Raw genomic sequence first — 17032 nt, forward strand, 5'->3', positions numbered from 1 at the left:
TTTAACTATGTATAGATAGAAAACATTTACAAATTATCTAGATTTTGTTGCCAGTCTTGGCCAGTCATCCAAATCCTTGATGTCCTATGATTGTTACTGTGATTGTTACTGGATTATTGAAGAGCTACTGGTCCACCTGGCATTTGCTTATTTGGCTTGGACGTCATCAGTATTTTTGAACAGAGGGTCACACGAATATTTTACAAAAATGCCTTGATTTGGGGAGGGTCATGAAAATAAATGTACATCATTTACTTTTGAAATATTGATATATGGTTTTAATAACAGACTATGATAAAGTTTGTTAAAAGTGTCAAAATCGAGTATAGTGACCACCTTGATATGCCCTACAGTGTTGTGATGTTTTTTTCAGACATGGAAATGTTCCAACCGGGAAACACTGAGCCAAAAGAAGTCAATGAAGGTCGGGCCATCATCCTCAACCTGCCCCCACTTGACAGTGTGCCTGACCCAGACATCGACTGGAAGCAGAACAACTCCACCCTGTCTGCTGAGTCCATCTACCATCATGTGACTCTCCAGAAGAACCTGGTCTTGTTGTCCAACTCCATATCTGATTCAGGAAGACAGTTCCAAGCACGGGCTGTCAATGGCTTCAGCGGTGCTGGCAGTCAAAGCCAGAGCCATATTTTTGTGATCAATATAGTTGGTGAGTGTTGAAGAAGTGCCGTCAAAACAAACAATGAAGACAGTTTACCAGATATGATGAACTTGTGATCCATTCTGAAGTGTGTATTAAGATCGAATTTGTCCTTTGGCGTCATGTTCAGTTGAAGTTGAACCAGCTCGTTTTGTGAGTTTGGGGCATGTTTTATTGATAACAAATAATGGCAACCTATCAAAAAACTGTCAGGTCATTGTGACCTACGTACATTGTAAAAGTTAAGCACTTGTAAAAGATCTCAAAGTTCGGATAACAGCTATATGTCCTATATGAATGAAGTACCTTTAGGTAGACAATTGATACTTTGTAGAAGTCTTCAAAAAGTTACGGCAGGACTTGTGTATCCTATTCTGGTCAAGGTCAAAGTGAAGATTTTTTACTAGATCAGAAGCATGTTCAACATGTTTTAGTAATCTTTGATAATAACTTATAAGTAATGTCATAAGATGTGTGATGTAAAAGGCAGTATTCATTGCAGTATGTAATTTTGGGCACAGTCATGTCTTGTGGATGGTTTTGATTTTGTCATGTAAAGCCATGATAAAGTAATCATTGATATCATACTTGACCAAACAGAGACTATGAGTTCTTCCTTTTCTAAATGAAAATCACCACATATGTAGTGTTACCAAACATTCATGCTTCATGGGAATCACATCAGTCGCCAGTAAAGTACACAGTTTTATTTTAATAAAAATAAGATGCCACCAACTTCACATGTTTTGCAAAATTGGGATGAAATGTTATTATTAATTTATTGTGGCCCATTGCAAAGATGTTTGTAGTGTTCTTCATATAGTGACTATCACAAGAATAAAAGAAATGTTTCTAGATTTTTGCATGAAAATAGTTGCTAATTTTTTAGATTTATGTAGTTGATGTTTATATTTTGGGCATTATTGATGAGAGGGTATTAGCAGTGTTTTAGAAAGAAAGATTTGTATATATTCATATAACTGACCTTGAAATATAATTTTGATAACAAAACATTGCAATGTCTTTTCACAATAAATATAAATGCTCAGAAATAATCAGTATTGTTAAGCTGTTGTGTTAAAAATGTTAATCCATTCCTGTGTTATCATGCAATTTTGGCATACAATTAATGAGAGTAACCTTCTCTTTTAGAACATGGCAACCGATCAGCTCACCTTCTCCCAGAGATGATATCTCCACCAGTGTCTGTTATAGCTAATGAAGGGGACTCCGATGTCAAAGTGGAGTGTGTCATCAATGCAAGGTGTGTTGGTTTCTTAGACCATTATGTAGTCAGTCTGAAACACATATAATGATGCCTTGGGGGTGTGTCTTCTAATATGCTGATTGTACTTACTGTAAAAACAAATATGGTTGCAAACTTTACCCCCAAATTCAGGTGACATGCCATTATGTGACTGAAATATTTTGAAAAAAAGCTTTTAAACCTCACTCACTCACTCACTCACCACTCACTCACTCACCCACCCACCCACCCACTCACCCACTCACTCACTCACTCACTCACTCACTCACTCACTCACTCACTCACTCACTCACTCACTCACTCACCCACCCACCCACCCACCCACCCACCCACCCACCCACCCACCCACCCACCCACCCACTCACTCACTCACTCACTCACTCACTCACTCACTCACTCACTCACTCACTCACTCACTCACTCACTCACTCACTCACTCACTCACTCACTCACTCACTCACTCACTCACCCACCCACCCACCCACCCACTCACTCACTCACTCACTCACTCCCTCACTCACTCACTCACTCAGGGTTACTTATCTACTGTCTTCTGTTTCAGACCTATCAACTATCTGAGTATCAGCTGGTTTAAGGTGACAGATGACTCCAGGACGGAGATAGAACGTGGGGGCAGATACTTGATCAGTCCATTCAAGCGAGTTCTGACGATAAAGTCTCCAGTGAGGGCTGACAATGGAGTGTATGAGTGTGAGGGCAAACTGTCCATACCTGGTGGCCCTCAGTACCCCAGCGTTACCAACAGGGCCAACATCACCATCAGAGGTAGGCTGCCTGTGGTATGGAGGGGATTTAACCTTCCATCATTCAGATGTGTCTGCTAATTACCCTGTGGTAAAACTGGTGCACAATAGGTTCCAGTGCCCAAAGCTTGAGCATCTGTAATGGTGATTTGGTTGTTAAAATGCTTTACAGTATGTCATCATACCCCGATGGACATGAATCATTGCTCATGTTATCATTTATTTACTTCTCTAGTCAAGGCAAGATTATTTACAGGTCTCACTGAAACAGGTTGACTATTGCGAACTGCAGAGAAATAGAGGTTATCACATGAGTGTGTTTGGGGATGGTAACACACTAGTGTAGTAACATCTTTATCATATAATGTCATTCTTCAATGCTGTGCTCAAAATCTCTTCCCATCTCTCACAAACATTACCTAAACATTGCAAATTCTCCTGGAATGTGTGCATTAAAATATATTACGTCAGAAGGTAACTGACTAGTCCATCGGACAGTGACAACAGTCAGTATTGTTCCAACTGAATCTGTTTCTTATACAGTGGCGTAACCACATGTAGGCAAAACAACAATTGCCAATGCAAATTGTTTCAACTTACCTTTCTGTCCGCTAGAGTAACTACCCTAATCTATTAGACGTCAGGTTTGTTTAGAGTCTGCCTCTCCTGTCATAACCTTAGGAAGTGCAGTCAGATGTGCACACAGTTATAAAACGAAACAAGGTAACGATTCGGACATGTTTTGGCAATATCCTATCCTCTCGGCTTTAATTTGGGGAAAAGGTTCCAAACCACATAGGTCGGCAAGTACAGATATGGACACTGATCCCGATAGACTAGTGTCCTTGCTAAATTGTTTCTCCAAAGTTGCAAAAACTTGTAAATTGCCTTGGCTATGTTACAGTTAGACACTGATTTTTCAGTATATTTGACTATTCTTTTGATAATGACAGCAATTATCCCAGTAGTTTCTCCAGATTCCCGATGGTTAATTCTGACTCGATCGCCGAATGACAAGGGAGATGCCATGTTTGTTTGTAAACACTGAAAGTAGTCCCTACTTGACCTTTGATATTTGCATTTCTATCCGCATATGACCCTAATGGATATCGTTTTTATCCCCTGGCTTTAACCTGCTGAGAAACCTACCCATTATATGATAAACAACATTTACTAGAGTATCTTCAGGTCCTCTATCAGTCTCTCAGTACGGCATGAATATTTTTCCTCCCTGACGTGTTGAGGAAATTAGTTGATGCTGTTGTACACCTGAATGTTTGTTGCAGAGCGCCCCCTCATCACCCCGCCCTTGCCTACAACACTGGACAAGGACTTCAGTGAGACAGTGGAGCTGGTCTGTGAGGCGGTGGGGCAGCCTGCTCCCAGTTTTACATGGTACTACAATGGCAGAAAGGTCAAACTGCTCGGCAATGCAAGGTACTCAGATTACATGCATTGAATCATTCTATGGCGGAACCAGTTTCAGAATTGTTTTACAAATTATTTCAGTCAACATACTAAGAAGCAGGAGGCAATGGGGGATTAACTTCACAATAATTTTAAATACAACTTAAATATACAGGAAAACATTATTCATTTTTTTCTGGCTTTAAATATAATATCACTCATTCAAGAATAAGTCAAAGGTTTTATAATTTCTGAATGGTATGTCTTTAGCATACAAGGCCTTTACATAATGTTGTTAAATTCTTGTGGTTGTTCTGTATGTTCTCGTCAACATCGGTAAACTGATTTGTCCACAGATACAGGGACCTGGGAAATGGCACCCTGATAATTGAAAGCATCGACTTGCCAGACAGTGGTGTGTTTCAATGTATAGCCAGTAATGGGGCTGGGGAGGTGTCTGCATCAACATGGCTCAAAGTTAACAGTAAGTGTTGTGCATTGCTGGAATCTACCTTTCACATGGTGAATGTATAGCCTGAATATGTTCCAGTACTTTTGTATGACATCTTCTTTGTCAAGTGGCAAAAGGTATGGGAACATTACACGAATTTACCTAGGATTCCAGACAAGGTGTCTGTTGCAGGCACAGTTTGAGGCATTTGACCACTGCATTTAGTACAATAATGTAAAGGTAAATATTAAGAATGTCTGCTGGTATGGTTTAGCTTTGATTATGTGACTCTACTTCATATTAAATCAATTAGTGATATGAAGCAGTATAGCTGAGAATCATAGACTAAAGATCAAATCCTCAAAGATACAGTGTTCGATACAAAACAAAAAGGGAATTTATTCCCATGTTTTTCTCCAAAGCCGAATGTGAATAGTGTGGCAACGTTCTTTTAGCTATGACATCATCATTGTCTGACATCATAGTACTGTATTATGTCTTCAGTGTCTCTGCAGGTTAGGAAGTGGGGGAAATATGTAGATGGGAGTGTTTTTATTTATATACGAATACAATAACACACTAACAGCTATAAAGTATGATGTCTTCAGTGTCTCTGCAAGTTAGGAAGTGGGGGAACTTTGTAGATGGGAGTGTTTTTATTTATATACGAATACAATAACACACTAACATCTATAAAGTATGATGTCTTCAGTGTCTCTGCAAGTTAGGAAGTGGGGGAACTTTGTAGATGGGAGTGTTTTTATTTATATACGAATACAATAACACACTAACATCTATAAAGTATGATGTCTTCAGTGTCTCTGCAAGTTAGGAAGTGGGGGAACTTTGTAGATGGGAGTGTTTTTATTTATATACGAACACAATAACACACAAACAGCTATAAAGTATGATGTCTTCATATCAACCTTTGTTATATTTGGTGAGTGGTGGAATTTAAAAAAAACCTTCAATATTGTTGATTAATTTCTTTGTTTTGTGAAACTGTTAACACAGAGAATGATTTTCTATGTGACTCTATAGTAAAGTATGAATTTTGCGCAGTTTTTAACAAGTATGTCTAGCAATAAAATGCACACTAACCCCATTCCTTTTGTATTGGGACAGTTTGGTATTGACAATAGTTATACCCTGTTAATACAGACCAGTGAACATCTTTCAGACTGTTATTAATTGTGGTATCAGTTAAATAATAATGGAAAATACGTCTTGCAATAATATTTGTGTGTACTGGATTAGTAATGAAATCAGATTAGGATTATGTCCTTGATGTTAATTTGAAATGTTAAGCATAACCCGGTGTGTTTCATCTTTAAATTTCATGAATTAAATAAGTTAAAAGACAACCAAATCTTAATAAAATATCCTTAGGAAGCAACTGCATACCTTACAATATCGCATGTGTGAGTTACATGCCTACTGTACTTCTGTGTATCACAACAGTTATTTTGCCAGAAATCAGCACTGATGGCACTTCATATCACTAATGACATTACTACTTATCCCTAGGTGCTGTATCAGCAGCTATTTGTCCAGATGCCTGTGACCAATACCGGAAACATGTCATGGTTTATGAGAAGTCAAAGTACACTGAATAATTAATAACTGGTCATAAAAAGTCTTATCAAATGAGTTTTTATGATAAAATTTAATTTTCTTAATGTCGAAAGAAATTTGTCATCATAAAAAGCATTTGACAGTGATAATCCACTTAAATGCTAAAATCATCTGAGTTATTGTTTCTCTTATGTCAAGTATAAAATATTTATCCTTAAATGACTGACCGGAGAAACATGCCAATCAGTTTTCTGTTTCCTCAGTTTTTCTATCTGAGAGACATTAGTACTATTTGATGTACTATCTCAAGTTATAGTGTACTTTAGTTTTATCAAAATGCTTCTCCATATATATTTGAGATAAAACATGGAGGTGTTTTCAAAACAAATTCTTCTGTAAATCATTAATGAAACTCAATTCTTCCTTTTTTATTGCTTTGATTAGAGAGCAATGTTTGATAGGGGCTTGTTTGATATAGATATTGTTTATCTGTTCTTATCGTGACAGCAACATGCATTACACAGCTAACTGGGTAATGATGTGTTCTCTCAAGTACATCCAGCTGTTTAGTACTAGAATCAGTTTCAGTCTGGCTGTCTGTGAAGGATTTATGAAAAACAACATTTAAATGTCACAGTCATGATGGTAACCCACCATCATTTTGCATGGACTTTATCTAAGGAAGATTCAAACTCTTTGAGGTATTTCCCCCCCCCATAAAATAGTGTTATTGGTAAAAAAACAACTTTATGAATTATTTTGAAAACAAAGTGAGGGAGAGGATATTTTTGTGAAAATGGTTTTCATAGATTCCTTTATAATATCAAGCACTGAATATAGTTCTATAATGCGTTAAGTACTGATCAGCTTACGTTCTGCAGGTTGTTTAGGTAGAAAGTTATTGCTGTCATATAGCTGAAACATTGCTGAGTGCAGCACTAAACAAAACAAACCATGTTAATTTTCCAATAGACAATGGTACTCTACAAAATCTGATCAAAATCAGAATAAGTTGTTTGTGTGACAAGGGATGACAAATATTTAATATTTAGGTTTAGGGATCCATCGACCGCGGCAAGCTTGAAATGTGCATTTAAGAAAGAATTTTAGTGTATACAGATTACAAGTCTCTCTGTGTTTGTTTCTAGGTTCTCCACCCAGGTTTGTGACCTCTCCGCAGGATCTGACTGTGGTAGAGACTAACGAGGCCCGGTTTCCATGTGAAGTGACTGGAGCCCCCCAGCCTGTCATCACCTGGAAGAAAGGTAGTCAGCATATATAGTACTTTCTTTGTAATTCATAACAGTTGACTGTACATGATTATATGTTATGGCCATGTATTATTGCTCCCTGTTGTGTATTAATGTGTCAAAATTATTGTCCAACTGAAGCTGTTGATGCATGTTTTTGCATATGTGCTGTGGCTTTTGAATTAGAATGACCACAGTTGTCTCCCTTTTTTGTAATACATATATACATAGATTGATACATCATTTGATCTCTGTTGCCGGTTGGAGGTTCTGTTTCAACATTAGGCTGTTTCCCTAGGTCTGCAGTTCTCCATGCATGTTGTGCAACGGACCACATAGTCACTGTCAGTTGTGAATTGGCCCCATTCCACAAAGAGATCTAAGCACAATGATCGCTTTAATGAATGGGGACCTGATTGTGTGTAATCATACTCTGGCAGCCTTTTGTTTCACACACAATGATGCTATATTTGATAGTAATACTGGTGGTGGGGGTAAATGGATTTGTTGTATTCAAAAGGTTGCTTGTGCGGCTCTGGGACATATCCTCTTTCTTTCGATACGGGCACATGTTAGATGCTGTGTGGAGATTCTGTTTAGGACAGGTCCACTTCCACCTATGATGGTCATAAGAATGGATTGGGTGGTCAGACTCGGTGACTTAGTTCATAGTGCGTTGTTGTACCTCCACAATGTGTATTGTTGCTCATAGATTGTCTGGTCCAAACTTGATTATTTACAGGTCACCATCATGAGGCTGGAATATGGTTGAATGCAGCATTAAACAAAACATGTGATTGTATGTCATGCTCCTGGTTGAAGATATTAGCCATTGACAATGTCTCATTTTTCTTTTGTGTTGTCAGTGACACCGAGCGGTGAAGAGACAATTTCGAGTGGTGGTCGCTTCCAGATCCTTGACAATGGCTTGCTACTGATGGCTACTACCCTGAAGTCAGACTCGGCTGTCTACAGATGTATTGCCACCAATATCCGTGGCAATGCCTCCGAAGAGGCCACCTTACAAGTCATCAGTATGTGTTTGTTGTGATATGTGATGACCCTTGAAGGGCGACTAGACTGCATCTGCTAAACTCAGTTATATGTCAACTCTTGCGGTAGCAGTTATTTGACTCATAGTCTCCATATTAGGGCAATCATCCTTGCAAGATGCTACAAATCATAAAATGTTTTTGAATGTGCTTGAATGTAACATGGCCGTGTTTAGTACCCATTTAAAGTAATATTGAAAAAAGATTGTCTTCGAAAAATTAAAAAAACATCTATCTGTTGAAAATCCTGGAATATTTTAACACAAATTCATCAGATATGTTTTTTTTGTTCTGCATGCAATTAGGGCTGCCCAATATTATTGACAAAACATGAAACTAACATATGGAGAATATGTCAATTAGGAAATGTTTATTCACAAAAAGTTGATATTTTTCAAAGAAAAGTTTCAAATACTGACCAATTGGAAAGCGTATTGATACACCTCTGTATCAAATGAACACCTTGTGTTTGCAGTCAAGACACAGATAGTGCGTCCGCCACAGAATATCACTGCCATCCTGAGTACCAGCGCAACCTTGGAGTGTGGCGTCACCCGAGATGAAAATGTCCAGGTTGTATGGAAGTGGTACTTCTACAAGAAGCCGGACTATGTGGAACAGCCAATCAGCAACAGTGGTCGGCATCTCATCACGCAGCAGGGAAGCCTTATCATCAGCGGAGTTGCTGGTCAGGACATAGGTCGCTACAAGTGTCAGGTCATCTCACCAGGGGGCAATGACAGCAGGGTAGCAACACTCATGGTCATTGGTGAGTTGAATTTCAGGTTTTGCAGCTGATGTATGTGGAAGATGAATGTAAAATGTGAATGCATATGTGAAAGATGGATGTGATATAAAATGTCAAAAATGGTGTGAAACTTGAAAAATAGATGTTATTTTGAAAGAGGGATGTGAACAATTACTTCTGTTTACTTTCAGTTATAAGTGCTTGATGATTTAAGATTGTGGTTTTAGAGTTTTGTTTTGTATAACATCCTTTTCATGATTCTAACTTTTCAGGAAACACGTGGATTTTATGTTTGTAACTCTTCAGTTGTCACTAACATTTGTTAAAGTTGCCATAAATTTCCCTTTCCAGAACTTCCCCGCCGCCCTGTAGTTCTCTCTGTTGTGTTGCATGCAACCAAATCAAACACGGTCACCATCCAATGGCGACCAGCTTATGACGGTAACAGCCCCATACAGCGGTATATCATCAGCTACAGAGATGAAGTCCAAAGTAAGTTAACCCACGGACTTGTTATATAGGTCCATGGTTAAACCCATTGCAAGGTTGCCTTCGTTGAGATCATCATGCTGGGCTACTCTAGAAGGTTGAGTATAGCTACTTAAAAGCTTGTCTTTCCAGAATTGAAGTAATATATTTGTTAACTTATCCCTTCACAACAGTATGAAATATTCCTTCTTGCTTCCATCACATAACGGTGTAGAACACTGTGAAAACAATAATCACCGGAACACACCCTCCAACCACCTCGCTCCCAGCATGCTCCTGTACTACTCATAACTTTTTCTTTCATCGCCCGGACATCCCCAGCCATTCTTTATTAAAGGGTTAATACAAGGACTGGTCAGCTCGGAGTCAGTATACTGTGTCTGAGTGGGGTATTCATGTTAAACTGCGGCATGGTATCTCAGTGGGCTAGCACTTTAAATCAGCATCAGTCCGGACTAGTACAAGCTACCATCCCCTCCACACACACACATGTGCATGCATGTCGCTATATAAGTGCAATAATCTTGGACGCGACTGTAAACCCAATTTCACCTCACCTCGTGTGTTACATTATAATATTGACATCACTTGTTGTTTTCGGCATCAACGAGGTGGTCAGAGGGTGTCCAGTGATTATTGTCTACACTGTAATATGATCAAAGCAAGAAGGAATATTGCATACTGTTGTGTCAGGATAAGTATATTAATAAGGAGAATACTCTGATTCCCTATTATTATTCAACTCATTAATTGTTGTTCCTTGTTTTGACTGCAACGATTGATGTTGTAACAGATGGAAACAATGAGAATGCGAGATGGGTGGTGTACCCAGTCAACATCTCTCCTGACAAAACGAGTCAAGACGTATCCGGTCTGCAGGCTGCCAGATACTACAAGTTCAGGATCAGTGCTGTCAACAGTGTTGGGGAGGGCAACTCTAGTCAGCCCAAACCAGATCAAGCTCTACAGATGCCTCCTCAACGTAAGATTACCATCATGTTGTGTGAATGATCTCACTGGGATTCCCCATTACTAAATAGCTGTATAACAGTTCATTAATTGTATTGTGAAATGAAGCTCAATGGTCATTAAGAGTTGATGCTATGATAGTTGTTGCTAGTACCATTATGTTAGGTGATGTCATAATTGTTGTTAATAAGATGGACTTTTGCCATGTCAATAAGTGTAATTTATTCACACCAGTTGGAATTATAGTTCTCAGTCTGAAGTGTCAAAAAGGGGATATATAACCTGGGCCCACTTGCACAAAGCGATCTTAGCGCTGAGACTATTGTAAGCCTATGTTAAAGTATGGGAGTTACGATCATCTTAGCGCTAAGATCGCTTTGTGCAAGTGGGCCCTGGCTTACAGCATGTCATTTACCCTCATAACATTGATTGTTGGTATTGCTATGAACCACAGGTTTGTAAAGCTGGACTACTGCTAACTTCATTATGCTCACACATGTGTTTATTTCTTTCTCAGCACCAAGTTCTCCACCTAAAAATTTCTACTGCTCCCCTCGTCCAGATAGAGCTATATTAATCCAGTGGCAGCCTCCAGATGAAAGTACATGGAATGGTGCCCTTCTTGGTTACACCATCAGCTACAAGATCGCCAACTACCCCGACACGGCACTTCAGTTCCGTAATGTGACAGGCCAAAGCAGCACGCAGTACCTCTTAGATAACTTGGTATACTACAGTCAGTACGAGGTGAAGATAGCTGCCTTTAACACCAAGGGCACAGGCAACTACAGCAATGCCTTCCTAGTATGGACAGTAGAAGGTCGGCCTACGGCTCCACCAACAAATGTAACTCTGACATCTCCCAACTCTACCACACTGTTGGTCACCTGGCTACCGCCAGACCCTTCTCAGATAAATGGTGTCAATCTAGGGTATACCATTGAGCTGAGACGGAAAACCATCACACAGACAGAGCAGGCAGTGTTCGTTCCGTCTGACCCGAACAACCTGTACGACACTCAGGAGAAGTTGATCTTTGATCTCAGGAAGTTCACGGAGTATGTTGCAACTATCGTGTGCAGGACAACAGCTGGCCCTGGTCCTGCCAGCCCTCCACAAACTGCAAGGACACAGGAGGATGGTGAGTGCTACCTGAGAAGTTCACATGGGAGGGGGCATCTGTGGCCATGGTGGCCCAGTTGTCTAAATCACTGAAACTGTTGAACATGTCCCAGCTGGCAGCTGTTGTGAGTGCCAAGGCCTCTGTACATGTAATCCCAGAAACTCTCAGGCACCATCATTTGTATGGTAGAGAGACTCACACAATCAACTATGGATCTGCTTGACTCTGTAGATCTTTAGGTCAATCAAATCAAAAACATCATGGCACAATATCTATGATCACATCTACCTCAAACTCTCCAATCTCAATAAAATCAGATCTTAGTTCTCGCTATCGCTAAACAAAGATCTGAGGACATCCCATTACGGGTCACGTCAGAACGACCTTTCATCCGACCAATCAAAGCGTCGCTTACCAGATCATGAAAGTGACAGTCGGAATGTGTTTTCTAAACATGCAACCTCGAAAACGTTAAAATAGGGTATTCCGAACGACAGTTACGCCCCGTACGACTGATTCCGTCAAAATTATTGTCTGTCTCTCACTTCCGTAGGATAAACATTTGAACAGAGGAGGCGCTGCACAGTACGTGGGAAGCACTGCCATACAATTAGACATTCCGGATTGTTCTTTTGTTCAGTTTTCAAAATTTTAATTGAGAACTGTGTCAACATATTTTTCAAGCGTTAAGTCTGAGATGGAAGTCGCCAGGTTGAAACGAGTGCCGTAAAGCTCGAGAAAGCTGCTTTCTCATTGGCCTGATATTAACTTCTTGTTAATCGTTTCAGTGGTCGGTCAAAGTTCGCAAAAGGTTGTTCTGACGTGACCCGTAATGGGATGTCCTCAGATCTTTGTTTAGCGGCAGCGAGAACTTAGATTTGATTTTAATGAGATTGCAAACTCTCAAAATTGCATATATATAGATCCAGTTTGTCTAACAGTACTATATGGTTTCAAGTCATTGCTGCAACTGTTTATTATCCTAGTATAAATGTTTGTTATGCTGCACTCAATTGACATGTACTAGCACCCATCAGTAAAACTAAATGGCTGTGTTTCCATTTCAGTTCCTGGAGAAGTTGGTGACCTGAGATTTGATAACATTCAAGACACCACGTTACGTGTGTCATGGACTGTGCCTCTGAAGGTGAATGGAATCCTTCAAGGTGAGATGTAGCATCAGTTGGTATCCTACGTGAACACTGAGTTGGAATGATTGGTCAGACAAGACAACATGAATGGCTCTAAAATTATTGATGTTTGATTTGCCAATGTAGCAGTCTGTGCCAAAAACTGTTGTGTCTGCTAGCTGGCTTTTAAGTTGATTTCCATGTTATTATATGGACAACTGTTAACAGAGCTTACTAGATTTAACACAGTATTACTAGAATCAGGATTCAGGGTTGACTATATGAACTCTCTCACTTGAGATGTTGACAGTGTGAATGCTGTCACTTGAGATGTTGACAATATGGACTCTCTCACTTGTGATGTTTACAATATGGACTCTATCACTTACAGTATGGGCTCTCTCACTTATGATGTTGACAATATGGACTCTCTCACTTGAGATGTTGACAATATGGACTCTCTCACTTGTGATGTTGACGATATGGACTCTCTCACTTGAGCTGTTGACAATATGGACTCTCTCACTTGAGATGTTGACTATATGGACTCTCTCACTTGTGATGTTGACAATATGAACTCTCTAACTTGAGATGTTGACAATATGAAATCAACTCACTTGCAATGTTGACTATATGGACTCTCTCACTTGAGATGTTGACTATATGGACTCTCTCACTTGTGATGTTGACAATATGGACTCTCTCACTTGAGATGTTGATAATATGAAATCAACTCACTTGCGATGTTGACAGTTGTTTTTGTAATGTCTTGTCTCTACAGGGTATAAGTTGGTGTATGAGAAGAAGAACCAGACAGCCACACGAACAGAAATAGACCTCATACCCAGCCTGTCATCTTACACCATCCAGCGACTCATGCCGACCACGATGTACCACATCTCTGTTGCTGCCTTGACAAGGAAGGGGATGGGGCCATTTTCCTCAGCGGACATTGCTTCTGGTGTACCACCAGGTAATGCCTTTCCCATGTGTTAAGCCACAATACAGTGGGTGGCCTTCTAGTGTCAGGCTGTACCAGGCAATCCTAGTCCTGCTCCATGACTGGGGAATATATTTATTTTATGAAAACAAAAGATAGATATACACAAAAGCAAGTCCAGCCAGCTCTAGCTTGCTCTATTCCACATGAATTCAGCATCAAAAAAAAAAATGTGTTTTAATTTTAGAGGAGAGAAGAGTATCATGTTATATAAAATTTCATAGACTAAACGTTAGACTACAGGCAATCCCTGTCACAAGTGTTAGGTGGGCAATGCTCAGGGTGACCAAATGGTCCACTACAAGCTAGGATCCTCAGGTCAGAGGTTTAAGTTCAAGGTCATCTCCATGACAAATAGGATCTTTGGTCTTTAAGCTACATGCCTGTACTCATAGACAGTAAAGTGGTAATTGTTGTATGTTCTGTGCCCGTGTTGACCTCCTCCTAAGTGGAATTCATATGCATGCTATACCACTTCAATACCACTTGTTCAGCTTTGTGCCTTAGGTGTCCAAGGCTGAAATTGGTCCTCAATATCCCATCAGGGCTCAAGTTAAGGAACTTCATTTAACTTGCACCAGGTGCATGTTGACATGAAAACCCAGTTGCACCAGACAAGCAAATATTTTCAATGTTGAAACCTAGATGCATGAACTAGTCTGAATAGATAAAATCTCAGATCTCTGATGACTGTGTCATGGTGTTTATACAGTTATTACTTTCTGTTACAGTTTTGACATGTACTTGGTGCATGCAGACATAAATATTAGCTAGGTTGCATATTTCAATAGTAGGTTGCACTGGTGCATGTAATTATATAGCTAAACCAAGCCCTGCTTATGGTTGTCATAAGTGTTGATTATAACGTGATGGATGGTGAGGCTTATTGAATAGACTGATCATACTGCACAATCCAGAGGTGTGAAATGTTCTGATTTAGGCCCAATTTCTTTATTTGATTCTGAAAAAGTAAGCTGTTCAAATGTCAGTCTTAATCAGAATCTAAATGCTCTGTAGTTTTTTGGCCTTATGTGATTACATGATCCTACTATTTCCAGAGCTCCCGACGGCCCCCTACAACCTTGGCATTACCAACATGCAGGCCCGGTCAGTGCTGCTGCAGTACCTGCCTGGCTCCAGTGGTAAGACTTCCATAACCCTGTGGATTGTGGAAGCTTGTGAAGGAACCAGCAGCACATGGAGGGAGATTTACACACGGAATGATCCTGATGCTCGTGAGATTCTGGTACAGAATTTGCGGCCTTACACGCAGTATAAACTGCGGTTGATTGCAGAGAATATTGTGGGCAGGAGCAACGCTAGCTTACCCACAAGGATCTTTGAGACATTGCAAGATGCTCCTGGTGGCCCCCCTGGCAATGTGACAGTCAGGGCCTTGAATTCTACAGCCTTCAGAATCAGCTGGATTGTAAGTTTCTCATTTGTTAAAAGATACATTTAACTTCACTGTTGTCTAATTTTGAAAGATGAGTGGTGTGGTAGTCTTGTGGTTAAATTAGCTTTTTTCTCTTCACGTCATGTGGACGCTTGTTTAACGTGTGAGGCCCTTTCTTGGTGTCCCCAATTGTGATATGGCTGGAATATTAATACAGGTGAAGTTTAACCATATGCACTCACTCGTAGAGAACTGGCTTTGTAGAAAAAACTGCAACAGACTTTCTTACATGTTTTGTGATTCACCCATGCAATAAAGAAAAATAAAGCAAGTTATCATCCAAATATCTACTCATGGATGAAAGTCTCCACCTCTGTATTGTGCAGCCTCTTCCCAGCAAGGACTGGAACGGAGAGCCCCAGGGCTACAAGTTGTACTATAGGATGAAAGAGATTGACCCAACAGCTGACTTTACTGTGCTGCCCCTGGAGAATGGCATGAACATGGAGAGCTTCATCCTGGGCCAACTGCAGGAGTGGGTGGAGTACGAGGTCAAGATGACCTCCTACAACGATGTTGGAGTCAGCAGCCACAGTCCTGTGGCCAAAGAGAGGACGAGGGAGTCAGGTCAGTGACACCACAACACCATTGCTCAAAATGGTGTTCCTTCATGAGAAGTTCAGGGAAGAATAGATCACACTTACCCAGTCCATTTACTAAGAACTTACTTAATGTAATATAAGAGTTGACTTAATGAGGAGAAGATACTTACACTGTCTGACACAACTGAAAGTGTATCATCATACCCAGATGAATCATTGCTCATGCAAATTCTTGTTTACCAGGCTCTAGCTTGCTAACATGAAATAGCCAAAATATTGCTGATTGGTGTGTAACGCTCCCTGAAACTTTTGTTAGTGCTTTAATTCAAATAATTTGTTAAAAATGTAAAAGAAAATGCTGTTACTAGCATAGGTAAGTTTATGATCTCTAGTTTAATAAACTGTTGCCTTTGTATGGTGCTGAAAGGCACTATGGAGACCAACTGTCAAATATCTGAGTTAGAATGTTTCTCCAGTACCCTGTTGCTGTTATTAGAGTCAAGCTCTCTGACTAAACGTGTGTCATCATGTCCTGACAGTTCAGGATGTTGCTAATTCTTTCAGTTACTGGTTTGCCGAACTTGATTATTAACAGGCAGCCTTGACATAACAGGAATATTGCTGCCTGCAATAATACTGTCAAACAAACACAACTGCATTCCAGTGCAATTCTATTTAGTGTTTTGGTGTGAGCAGGTCCTGTGTATATATCTGATTCTCTGGCTGTGCTTGTAGTGCCGAGTGCTAGTCCCAGCAGTGTGAAGGCTGTTGCTAAGTCCTCCACCAGCATCAACATCACCTGGGGCCAAGTGCCCCTCCTGCAGCAGAACGGCATGATACTGGGATACAAGGTACATCAGTTCATCTAGGAAAATCAGACCAATCTTGTCTTTCTTAAGCATGGTCAATATGCTGGAATGCAGGAAGTGAAAATAATAACTTTTCAAGAGTAAGATTGAGCTTATTCTTTAAAATGCCTCTTGAAAACAAGTTATATAAGAAAACAAGCACAAATATTTTAGGATTAGTTGTATTTGCAGTCAAACATAGCAGTTTATGTTACTTATCATAAATCTAAACATTGCATACCCTGGAATCAAAGGTATAAAAGGCTAAAACACTGACATAACTGTCCGGATGGAAAAGAC

At 39.9% G+C, this 17032-nt stretch overlaps 1 protein-coding gene across 9 annotated transcripts in view; it reads left to right on the top strand.

Annotated features, from left to right (window-relative positions):
- The window catches only part of LOC124144551 (protein sidekick-2-like), a 63993-nt gene that overhangs the window by 20801 nt on the left and 26160 nt on the right, over window positions 1–17032 (top strand). For all 9 annotated transcript variants that reach the window (XR_007219908.1, XR_007219910.1, XR_007219913.1 and 6 more), the window contains exons 3-18: window positions 374–670; window positions 1814–1925; window positions 2491–2714; window positions 3979–4129; window positions 4456–4583; window positions 7274–7390; window positions 8242–8409; window positions 8903–9196; window positions 9527–9667; window positions 10458–10646; window positions 11151–11774; window positions 12824–12922; window positions 13668–13859; window positions 14945–15315; window positions 15669–15909; window positions 16620–16735. Coding sequence is in view for 2 of the 9 variants with exons in the window: in XM_046514008.2 (XP_046369964.2) it covers window positions 374–670; window positions 1814–1925; window positions 2491–2714; window positions 3979–4129; window positions 4456–4583; window positions 7274–7390; window positions 8242–8409; window positions 8903–9196; window positions 9527–9667; window positions 10458–10646; window positions 11151–11774; window positions 12824–12922; window positions 13668–13859; window positions 14945–15315; window positions 15669–15909; window positions 16620–16735 (3464 nt within the window). In the remaining 7 variants the exon portion in view is untranslated. The remainder of the gene's footprint in view (window positions 1–373; window positions 671–1813; window positions 1926–2490; window positions 2715–3978; window positions 4130–4455; window positions 4584–7273; window positions 7391–8241; window positions 8410–8902; window positions 9197–9526; window positions 9668–10457; window positions 10647–11150; window positions 11775–12823; window positions 12923–13667; window positions 13860–14944; window positions 15316–15668; window positions 15910–16619; window positions 16736–17032) is intronic.

Source organism: Haliotis rufescens, unplaced genomic scaffold (genome assembly GCF_023055435.1).
Source record: "Haliotis rufescens isolate VD_foot unplaced genomic scaffold, xgHalRufe1.0.p SCAF_11, whole genome shotgun sequence".
Classification (NCBI taxonomy): domain Eukaryota; kingdom Metazoa; phylum Mollusca; class Gastropoda; order Lepetellida; family Haliotidae; genus Haliotis; species Haliotis rufescens.